The sequence below is a fragment of the Mauremys reevesii genome, linkage group 4 (assembly GCF_016161935.1).
Source record: "Mauremys reevesii isolate NIE-2019 linkage group 4, ASM1616193v1, whole genome shotgun sequence".
Classification (NCBI taxonomy): domain Eukaryota; kingdom Metazoa; phylum Chordata; order Testudines; family Geoemydidae; genus Mauremys; species Mauremys reevesii.
Genome location: NC_052626.1, coordinates 140,800,311 through 140,811,386, shown reverse-complemented (window position 1 = coordinate 140,811,386; position 11,076 = coordinate 140,800,311). Strand labels below are relative to the sequence as shown.

Genomic DNA, 11,076 nt, shown 5'->3' with positions numbered 1-11,076 from the left:
CTTCCACACGCCGAGGCTTTTCCTGGGGAGAAGGTGCCTAAACCAGGGCTTCTCATGCTTTGTCCTAGTGAGGCACTCTTAGCTAAGAATCAAACAAAGAAACCCCCCAAACCATTGCACCTTCTCCCTATGTTTGCAGGCAGGGAGTGCTTCCCCCTGAGTAGCCACAGGGACACTGCACCAGTGGCTGAGCTCTGGCACCAGGGAACAGGGAGGAAGGTGGCTCCAAGAGCAGTTCAGAGACTGCTTTGTGTGACCTGTGTTGAAATGAATTAGTCCCAATCCAGTGCCTACGGGTAGGACACGTTGGGGGGGGGGCGGGGAATATGATGCTATAGAGGAAATTTTGTTTTCTAATTATTTTTGTAGACAGTGCCTAGATACCACAGTGATGGGCATGATGAAGCAAGAGGGTGAGGGGCTGTCAGGTGTCTTACACAGGCAAGAAAGTGCATGTGTGACTGCACACTCTGTGTTTGGAGCACTGTGTGTGTGTGTGTCTATGTGTGTGTGTTTGGTGTGCAGTGGGCACTCTGTGTGTGTGTGTGTGGTGGGGGTACAGTGGAGCTGAATGCTGAGGGTAGGGAGGTGTGTGTCCTTTTCCCTGCCCAGTGCTCAGGCAGGTGTGTCCCCCCCAGTGAAGAGCTCCTTGTGATATCATAGACTCATAGGGCTGGAGGGGATCTTGAGAGCTCATTCAGTCCAGTCCCCTGCACTCATGGCACGACTACGTATTATCTAGACCATCCCTGACAGGTGTTTGTCCAACCTGCTCTTAGAAATCTCCGGTGATGGAGATTCCACAAAATCCCCAGGCAAGTTAGTCCAGCTGTTAACCACCCTGACAACTGCCCTTGCTGCAATGTAAGCCCATTGCTTCTTGTCCTATCCTCTTTCCTCTCATCGTTTTGCCATTTTTTCCCCAAGCTCTTTTTCACAAACTATCAGATATAGGAAATAAATAAAATTAACAAAAGAATCATGATATTTTGTAGCAGCATCTTCAGAGAACGATTACATTTTTTGCTTTATTGTCACATTGAAAGGGCCCTAAATTATTAATTTTCTGGTCTTATTTAACAGCTTATATGTTGCTCTTCCATATGCTGTAACCCTAGATACTCTTTGTTGTTTTTAACATTAAATAATACATTCCAGGAAATGAGAGAAATGAGAAATTGCTGAAAACAAAAGTCCTAATGCAGAGGGACTGAGGGAAAGTTAAAGTGGAAGAGGATCTTATTTAAGAGGAGACTTGAAGAAAAGGGGAGAACTGTGTGGTTCAGGGGTACTTTGTGTTGGGTCAGATTTCTCACTGCCCATACAACTACCCCCCAACACAAGTATACGGGCCTATTGTCAGAAGAACATATGTCTTTTGGTTTTGCTACTTATCAACAACTATAAAACCTAAAATACAAAACTAAGGTTGCAAAGATTTTCATCCTACCTCCTTTCCTTTTCCCAACCACCCTCGTCCTGTTACGACCCAAACAGAAGTTCCTCCTTAGTTCAGCAGAGAGACCAATGGACTTCTGAAGCTTTCACTTCTCCCTAAACTATTGACAGTTGCACAGTTGTTGTATCAAAGAGGTTGATGGGCAGTTCAAAATGGCCTGTTGATTAAAGATGGATGCCCTTAAAAGTCCCTTGAATCAGGCCTTGCCAACATTCAAAATTTCTCATGAAGGGATGTTATACGGGCAAGGGTGGGGGGGGATTGAAAACAAATAAACCATTGACCCAACTGGTGTTTGAGATGGCAGAACCAGGCCCCTTAAACATAAGGCTTTTTGTACATGAGAAGACAACCTGGTGCCAAGTGTTTATTTAAAGGGCGTGCGGATATGGGCAATCGGGTGTCTCGGATGGTGTAGGTGCAATGGCTGTGCTTCAATAGGCTTTGCATAAGGGGCAGAATAACTGTGTGTTGATTTGATCATGTGACACAGGCCCCCTGACAGAGCAGTCCACATAAAACACATTCTTCGTGTTGCTATTTTCAATCAATGTATTATTTACAAGACAACGCCTCCTTTTATTTTATTTTGACTTCTGTTGTTTTGTTCCCTCAGCACACTCTAGCGTTTAGGGTGTTTTTACAAACGGTTCTTTTTTCTAAACGGGGTTTTGAAATTTGCTGAAGGAAGAAAATGTTAAATATATTTATCCAATGGTCTGATTCTTTCATCTCACACTCTGTCTTGGGTCCTCTGCCTCTGTCATTTTGTCCACCTATTCTGCCACTTGAGCTAGTCTGGGCCACCCTCCTTTGCTGCCTACTGCCTGTGTCCTGCAAAGACTCTAGGGGTGGGAGGCTGCAGACAATACTTTACTTTGTGTGACAAAATAACACCAGGTGAGATGCCAGTCTGGAGATTGTGGAAGGTAGAACGGGGCTACACGTCTCAGGTCTTGGTGTGTCAACTGCAAGTGAGTCACAGCAGTTAATTACTATTTTTCATCTGTGTTCTTCATACAGGGACTGTGCACCATAGAAATGACCTGGTCAAATTGCACTGAAGCAACAGAATTCATTTTCTCAGGATTCACAGATCGTCCAGAGTTTCAGATCACCCTCTTTGTGGTGTTCCTAGTGATCTATGCGGTCACCCTGCTGGGGAATCTTGGGATGATCATACTAATCAGGCTGGATTCTCAGCTACACGTTCCCATGTACTTTTTCCTCAGTAATTTGGCTTTTGTAGATTTCTGGTATTCCACATTAATTACTCCCAAGTTCTTAGCTGACCTGATAGCAGAGAGAAAAGTCATATCTTATGCTACTCAAGATAGTTAAGACCAAAGCAGATTGTGAAGAACTTCAAAAAGATCTCACAAAACTAAGTGATTGGGCAACAAAATGGCAAATGAAATTTAATGTGGATAAATGTAAAGTAATGCACATTGGAAAAAATAACCCCAACTATACATACAACATGATGGGGGCTAATTTAGCTACAACGAGTCAGGAAAAAGATCTTGGAGTTATCGTGGATAGTTCTCTGAAGATGTCCACGCAGTGTGCAGAGGCGGTCAAAAAAGCAAACAGGATGTTAGGAATCATTAAAAAGGGGATAGAGAATAGGACTGAGAATATATTATTGCCCTTATATAAATCCATGGTACGCCCGCATCTCGAATACTGTGTACAGATGTGGTCTCCTCACCTCAAAAAAGATATTCTAGCACTAGAAAAGGCTCAGAAAAGAGCAACTAAAATGATTAGGGGTTTAGAGAAGGTCCCATATGAGGAAAGATTAAAGAGGCTAGGACTCTTCAGTTTGGAAAAGAGAAGACTAAGGGGGGACATGATAGAGGTATATAAAATCATGAGTGATGTTGAGAAAGTGGATAAGGAAAAGTTATTTACTTATTCACATAATACAAGAACTAGGGGTCACCAAATGAAATTAATAGGCAGCAGGTTTAAAACAAATAAAAGGAAGTTCTTCTTCACGCAGCGCACAGTCAACTTGTGGAACTCCTTACCTGAGGAGGTTGTGAAGGCTAGGACTATAACAATGTTTAAAAGGGGACTGGATAAATTCATGGTGGCTAAGTCCATAAATGGCTATTAGCCAGGATGGGTAAGAATGGTGTCCCTAGCCTCTGTTCGTCAGAGGATGGAGATGGATGGCAGGAGAGAGATCATTTGATCATTGCCTGTTAGGTTCACTCCCTCAGGGGCACCTGGCATTGGCCACTGTCGGTAGACAGATACTGGGCTAGATGGACCTTTGGTCTGACCCGGTACGGCCTTTCTTATGTTCTTATGTTCTTATGTTCTGCATGTGTATGTCAATACAGTTTTGTCAGTTTCTTTGGGGTTACTGAGTGTTTCCTCCTGACTGTTATGGCATACGACCGTTACGTGGCCATCTGTAACCCACTGCTTTATACAGCTCTCATGTCCCCGAGACTCTGTGTCCAGCTGGTGGCTGGGTCATTCCTAGCTGGGTTTCTAAATGGAATGATCCAAACTATTACCACGTTAAAATTATCCTTCTGTGGCCCCAATGTCATTGACCTGTTCTTCTGTGACATCTCCCCACTGTTATCACTCTCCTGCTCCGATACCACCATCTATCACATGATCCTTTTGGCCACGGCTTGTGTGACTGCAGTGTTCACCAGCCTGATTATCCTCATCTCCTATGTTTTCATCCTCTCTACCCTCCTGATGATCAGGTCCACCGAGGGGAAGCGCAAAGGGTTCAACACCTGCACCTCCCACTTGACGGTCGTCACCATATTCTATGGCACTGCTCTATTTATCTATATGCAGCCCAACACCAAACATTCGCGGGGTCAGGAAAAAGTGGTCTCGGTGTTCTATACGATGGTAACCCCCATGTTGAACCCCTTGATCTACAGCCTGAGGAACAAAGAGGTGAAGAACGCTTTGAAAAGGGTCATGGAACTGAGTTTTTTTCCCTAGGGAGGTAAATTTATGAGCAAATGGTGATAACTTCTGATGAGCGAACATCTGTGTTAGTATGAAAACAACAATGGGTCCTTTTGAAGGCGTTCCAACAGACTTGCTGAAGTAAAGTCTTTGAGTAAAGAGAGAGTTTGAACTATTTGGAAATGACCCATTTTTGTACATTTCATTCATTTTAATGCATTTCTTCAGGTGCCCCAAGTTTAATATTGTCTAAACCTGGAACCCTCAATTGAGATTTTCAAGGCAGGGCTGGGGATTTAGCCACGGCTCACACCAATAACATCAGCCAGTGGCTTGTGCCTGTGTCCCTAGAGAAAGAGTTACAGAGCAGGTCAGCGTCACAAGGGAAGGCTATAATAGTAGTGTGTTGCTTAATTCTCAGGGATCTGACTGAAATAAATTCACTGCAGCTGTTTGATGGTTATCATCTGTGCTCGTCACCCAATAACCAATCACCAAATAAATGACTACATTAATTTTTCACAGGATTGACCAATTGTCCAGAGTTTGATGTCACCCTTTTCGTATGTTTTTTAATAGTCTGAGCTGTCCGTGTTTGGGGAATCTTGGGAATGATCACGTTAATCATCAGCAGCACTCAGGTTTACACTCCTATGTGCTTTTTCCTCACTAACCTGGCTTTTGTAGATGTCTTTATTTCCACATGCCTCACCCCCAAGAATACTGGAGGACGTGTAAGCGGAGAGGAAAGCCATTTCTTCCGCTGCCTGCATGACTCAGCTCTGGTTTCTCAGTACTTTGGTGATGGTTGAGTGCCTCCCGGTGGCTGTGATAGTGTATGACAGGTATGTGGTCTGCAGTAATCCACTGCTCTATACTGCCGTCGAGTCCCTAAGACTGTGTTCAACTGGTGGCTGGGTGGGTCCTTCTTAGCTGGGTGTGTGAATACAGTGGTGCAAACACTTGTTGTCTTGAGATGATCCTTTTGTGGCCCCAATCTCACTGATTTGTTCTCTTGTGATATTTCTGTAATATTATCACTCTCCTCTTCGGATGCCACCATTCGTCATATGAGTCTTGTGTTCAAGACTCACACACTGAAGAAGAATTGTTACAAAGTTACAATGGGGCAAGATTGCCAGTGGGGAATGGCTGCCAGCAGGTGGGTCTTAGACCCAAGTGCAACCACAGGCCTCATTGCAGCCAATGGATATGCCAAACACCCTCTTTCAGGCTTAACAAAAGGAGCAATCAAGCCCCTTTAGGTGCAACAGCTGCAGACAATGTGCCCAAGATGTGTGGCCAAGCCAGAGGTAACCCTGGTAGATTAACAGAGGTTTCTCTAGTTGCAAACGCAAGGTGGTTGGGTATTGGCTGCAGGCTGTGGCTGCCTCTACACTTGAAGGTGGAGGTGTCTATCTCAAGTAGACAGTTTTGCACTAGCTCTCATCAAACCAGCTCACTAAAAATAGTACTGTAGCCACGGTAGCACAGGCACCAGCAAGTGGTGCCACTGGGTAGCAGCCCTGAGTACATACCCTCCCAACCCCCCTGGGTTCAGACTTGGAACAACTAGTCCATGCCATTGGTCATGCTACATTACTGTTTTTTAGTGCCCTAGCTCGATGTGGTCTAATGGGAGTATGTCTACATGAGCTTCCAGTCTCAGTCCCAGCTCCAAGTGTGGACACAGCCTGGGTGTGTTGGAGGCAGTGAAGCCAGGAGGAGGAGTTATGAGCATAACTCCTAGAGGAACCATGGGCATAGCGCTTCCTCAGCACAGACCTAGAGTGACAGACTTGGGAGTTTCTGAATACAGAGATCGCCTGCTGTTTGGTTGTTTCTGCTGGTGCCCAGGGAAACAGGACTTTGTGTGAATTCTTTGTTTAAAAAAAAAAAAAGACCTCACAAGGATTATACAAAAGAATATAGCTGACATGTATCATTGACTTTTCCTCCTAGTGGAATCAACCCTGCAATGCCTCAAAGGTTGGCACCACTTAGGAGAAGGGGGCACCAATGTGCCCTGTAGCGCTGAGTAATACCAGACAAGCCTGCATACCCGTGTGGGATCATTTCTGCTACCATTGTGAAGAAAGGAAGAATTATCACTGGGCCTGCCATGGATCTCCTTCGGTGATGACCACAATGTCCTTGTGCATAGGCAACCATGAATTAGAGCATGGGCCTGTCCCTTTGGTGACCTCGCCCTTTCACATCAATCTAACCCTTCAGTCAGTTAGCACCATATCTTTGGTGTTAGTGGGCTATTTTCTAGGTGGGTGGCTGTGACATACCAGGGTGCAATCCAGACTGATCAGCAGCTGTGTCACCCCTGCCTGCAACTTTGGGAGCCTTACAATGCCTTGTTGAAGTGGCTTCAACCTGGGCCACTCACAAGCAACCTTCCAGCATGCAAGTCACACCTTGAGCATCTGTGCGTAACTGCAGCCTGCCAGCCACACTTGGGTTACACTCTGGTTCTCACCAGCCTTGGTTACACTACAGATTAACCACATCACACTCCCCAGTTTTCGATGTCCCCCCAGAAATGTATGTCCTGTGCTCCCCATTCCCCTCCTGGACAATGCAAGTTACATTGTCCATTATTCCTTTTTAGAAATAATATGCACTCAATTTAGTTTCCCAGATGCTTCAATTTAGATTAGATTTGGATTAGATAAAACAACAAAACCATTTTATTAATTACGAAGAGATTTTAAACACGTACAAATAATGGGACAGAAAAGTCAGACATGGTTACAAGAAAAATAAATCTAAAATGTAACTGGTGCCTAACTTAACACATTATGTTAAATTCAAAGCTAGGTTTTCTCACCACATACTTTGAGCAGTGTTACTGGCCAAACTGCTGGATACAGTGATGCAAAAAAGCATTCTTAAACCAAAGTATTGTTTAATCTTAACAGTAGGAAAAAAGCATAACATAAGAGAAAAAGAATTTTAAAATATTACAACATCTATATGCATGTCTATCTTTCCTAAAGCTTGCCATCTGCCTGGAAGCTTTGAAAGGCCGAACTTCTTTAGACCACCAAAGGACTATCTGTACTTCCATGACACTCCTTGGCAACTGCCGGCCCCTGCTCAGAGAAAATCTTTTAAACTCTTTATTGCCCTTATGATCTTTTGGCTCCCAGCCTTGGCAAATAGGTCGTGTAACTGTGGCTGGAGACAGGAAGCAAGCGTTTTCACAACTAATAGTACAGGCATTGTCTCTTAATGATCCCAGAAGCACTTTCCAAGAGGTGGCACTTATCTGGAGCTTTCTTCCTGCTTGTTTTCCAACATCCCTGCTATTAAACTAAACCAACATATGCATACAGGAAACATCCCAATAACCAGGCCACATCAAATATTCATAAATGATTACAGATCAAGGCCACATCCTTCACACACAGTGTAGCCCCAGTGTTTTGGCAGGATAGCAGCTATCACAAGAAGAATATGAGAACTGAGTATAAGTTGCAGAGGAGCTATATAATGGGAAGTGTATATATGTGTGTGTGTGTGTGTGTGTGTAGGGGTTATTATCTTCATATTTCTCAGGCACTAAAATACAATTTAATAATGATCAGGGGAAATTAATTGTTTGGGAAAGGAGATAAAGAGTAAAAAATGAAGGAGAATCTACCTATACCGATCTGCTGCAGGCCTGCAGGAGAGCAAGAAAAAACAGATACTGGCCTTGTTCTCCAAGGGCTCCAAACTGCAGTATAAAATACACTTGGAGGGCTGTGGGGCCCCAATCCTGTCAGCATACAAGTGCCAAAGAGGTGCTTGCTGAATGTCTTAAACTGGACCTGTTAGGATGTGGCTGCTGGGGAGTCTGGCCATTGACAAGGGAGAAGTCAAATGTAATTCATGCCCAGCACTGGGCATTGCACAATGAGATACAACAGATGGGCCAGGTAGTCACCCATTCAAGCTTATTGCCTCGGGTCATGAATTCAGACCCAGAGAGAACGTTTTCCTCTCTATCGCTCTCCTCAGGGCATCCTTCACCTCCTTGTTCCTCAGGCTGTATATCAGGGGGTTCAACATGGGGGTCACCACAGTGTAGAACACTGAGACCACCTTGTCCTGCTGCCTCGAGTACTTTGTGCTGGGCTGTAAATAGATGAACAGGCCACTCCCATAGAAGATGGTGACGGCGGTGAGGTGGGAGGTGCAGGTGGAGAAGGCTCTGAGCCTGCCCTCAGCAGAGCGGATCCTCAGGATAGCGTTGAGGATGAAAACATAGGAGATGAGGACAATCAGGCCGCTGAATACCCCAGTCAAATATGTCACAGCTATAAGCACAACATGATTGATGCTGGAGTCTGAGTGGGTGAGCGAAAGCAGTGGGGAGATGTCACAGAAGAACAAGTCAATGACATTGGAGCCACAGAAGGTTAATGTTAACATGCCTGTTGTCTGTGCCATTGAATTTACACACCCAGCTAGGAAAGACCCAGCCATCAGCTGGACACAAAGTCTCGGACACATGACAACTCTATAGAGCAGCGGGTTACAGATGGCCACATATCGGTCATATGCCATTGCAGCCAGGAGGAAACACTCTGTTACAATCAGCATACAGAAAACACAGATCTGAGCTGCACAGCCAGTGTAAGAAATGGCTTTCCTTTCTGCTAGCAAATCCACCAGCATCTTGGGGGCGACGACTGTGGCATAACAGAGATCTACAAATGCCAAATTACCAAGGAAATAATACATGGGGGTGTGAAGTCTGGGGTCGATCCTGACTAACATGATCATGCCAAGGTTCCCCAGTAAGGTAATAATATAGATCACTAGAAAAACCATGAAAAGAAGGACCTGAATGTCTGGATGATCTGTGAATCCTTTGAGAATGAATTCAGTAACTTCAGTACAGTTTCCTCCAACCAGTCTACAGTGCACAGTCTCTGTTTGTACCTTACAGATGGAAGCCATAAAATAGCTGCCGCAAATTTATTACAACCAGCTTGCCAGATCTCTCTCCAGTGTGATGCTGATGCAGACTTTCAGGGTCTTCACACAGAATACTGACCTCATGATATTCTTGCTGGCAAGTGGGAATCATGGTTCCTGTCCAGATACAGAGAGACAGGACAGTCTAGTCCTAAAATAGAAATTTATACAAAGATCATTTATACAAAAAAATCAATGATCAGTGATCATTGCAATAGGAAAAGAATAATTCTTTCACCAGGAATTCTTTTTTCTATGTCTGGAGTATGCCCCTATCAGGTATGTTCTGCAAACTCTGTCATCCTTCAAATTTCTTCTCAAGATGTACCTCCTCTCTCTTTTTCTCCAACAGTGACCTTTTTGTAAATCGATTAAAATATGCCATATAAAAAGCTTCTTTGACTTTCAGTTAAATTTATTTCAGTCATTGTGCTATGTCATTTAGGCACAGATTTTTAAAGATATTTTGGTATCTAATGCTCATTGAAATCAATACCTTAAAAAAACTCAGCTTTCATCTTTAGGTTCCTCAAGGCTCACAGGTGAATAAGGATTATTAAAATATATTTTAATGAATAGGATCAAAGAACATCATGTTAGCTAGATGAGTTACTGCAATCACTGATGACTTGTATTCACTTCTTCTTCGGACAATTTTTTGCCTTTTGATTGTGTGCAACACGTGATAAGCACAATTTCCCTCTTGGAGTTTGCCTCCTTCAAGGTTTCCTTAGTGAAGATTCAGATTTTGACAAACAAACCTGATTACTTTTTTTGATGGCCTATCAATATTAGGTCCCAAGCCTGTAATCATATCCTCATAGCTTTTAGTCAGGAGGAGAGAATGGAAGAGGATAAAGAATGGGCCAGATCAGACAAGAAACATCATTCACATAAAAAAGAGTCTGACACATCAGAAAAGGGCAGACAGATAAACAATGACATTTTTTTAAAGTGCTTGCACACACGTGTTAGAAGTCTAAATAATAAGATGGGTGAACTAGAGTGCCTCGTGTTAAAGGAGGATGTTGATATAATAGGCATCACAGAAACCTGGTGGAGTGAGGACAATCAATGGGACACAATCATTCCGGGCTACAAAATATATCGGAAGGACAGAAAAGGTCATATGGGGGGCGGATGGTGGTTGGGAGTGACACTATATGTGAAACAAAATGTAGAATCAAATGAAGTAAAAAACTTAAATGAATCCACATATTCCATAGAATCTCTAGGGGTAGTAATTCCATGCTCTAATAAGAATATAACAGTAGGGATCTATTATTGACCACCTCACCAGGACAGTGATAGTGACTATAGAATGCTAAGGGAGATTAGAGAGGCTATCAAAATAAAGAACTCAATAATAGTGGGGGATTTCAATTATCCTCAGATTGACTGGGAACATGTCACCTCAGGACAAAATGCAGGGACAAAATTTCTCGACTGCTTCTTGGAGCAGCTGGTACAGGAACCCACAAGGAGAGAGGCAATTCTCAATTTAGTCCTGAGTGGAGCGCAGGATCTGGTCCAAGAGGTAACTATGACCGTAATATAATAACAATTAACATTCCTGTGGTGGGAAGAACACCTCAACAGCCCAACACTGTGGCATTTAATTTCAGGAAGGGGAACTATGCAAAAATGAGGGGGTTAATTAAACAGAAATTAAAAGGTACAGTGACTAGAGT

The 11,076-nt window shown here is 43.6% G+C and overlaps 2 protein-coding genes across 2 annotated transcripts; one reads left to right on the top strand and one right to left on the bottom strand.

Annotated features, from left to right (window-relative positions):
- The first annotated feature begins 2,500 nt into the window (after nt 1-2,500).
- Nucleotides 2,501-4,441, top strand: LOC120404028 (olfactory receptor 1052-like). Its single transcript, XM_039536041.1, has 2 exons — nt 2,501-2,781; nt 3,790-4,441. Exons 1-2 carry the CDS (start codon nt 2,501-2,503, stop codon nt 4,439-4,441), a joined length of 933 nt encoding a protein of 310 aa, XP_039391975.1.
- A 3,930-nt stretch (nt 4,442-8,371) lies between these two features.
- On the bottom strand, nt 8,372-9,316 carry LOC120405045 (olfactory receptor 1002-like). The gene has a single exon (XM_039538234.1). The coding sequence runs from the start codon at nt 9,236-9,238 to the stop codon at nt 8,372-8,374; it is 867 nt and encodes a 288-aa protein (XP_039394168.1). The 5' UTR covers nt 9,239-9,316.
- Between the last annotated feature and the right edge of the window lie 1,760 nt (nt 9,317-11,076).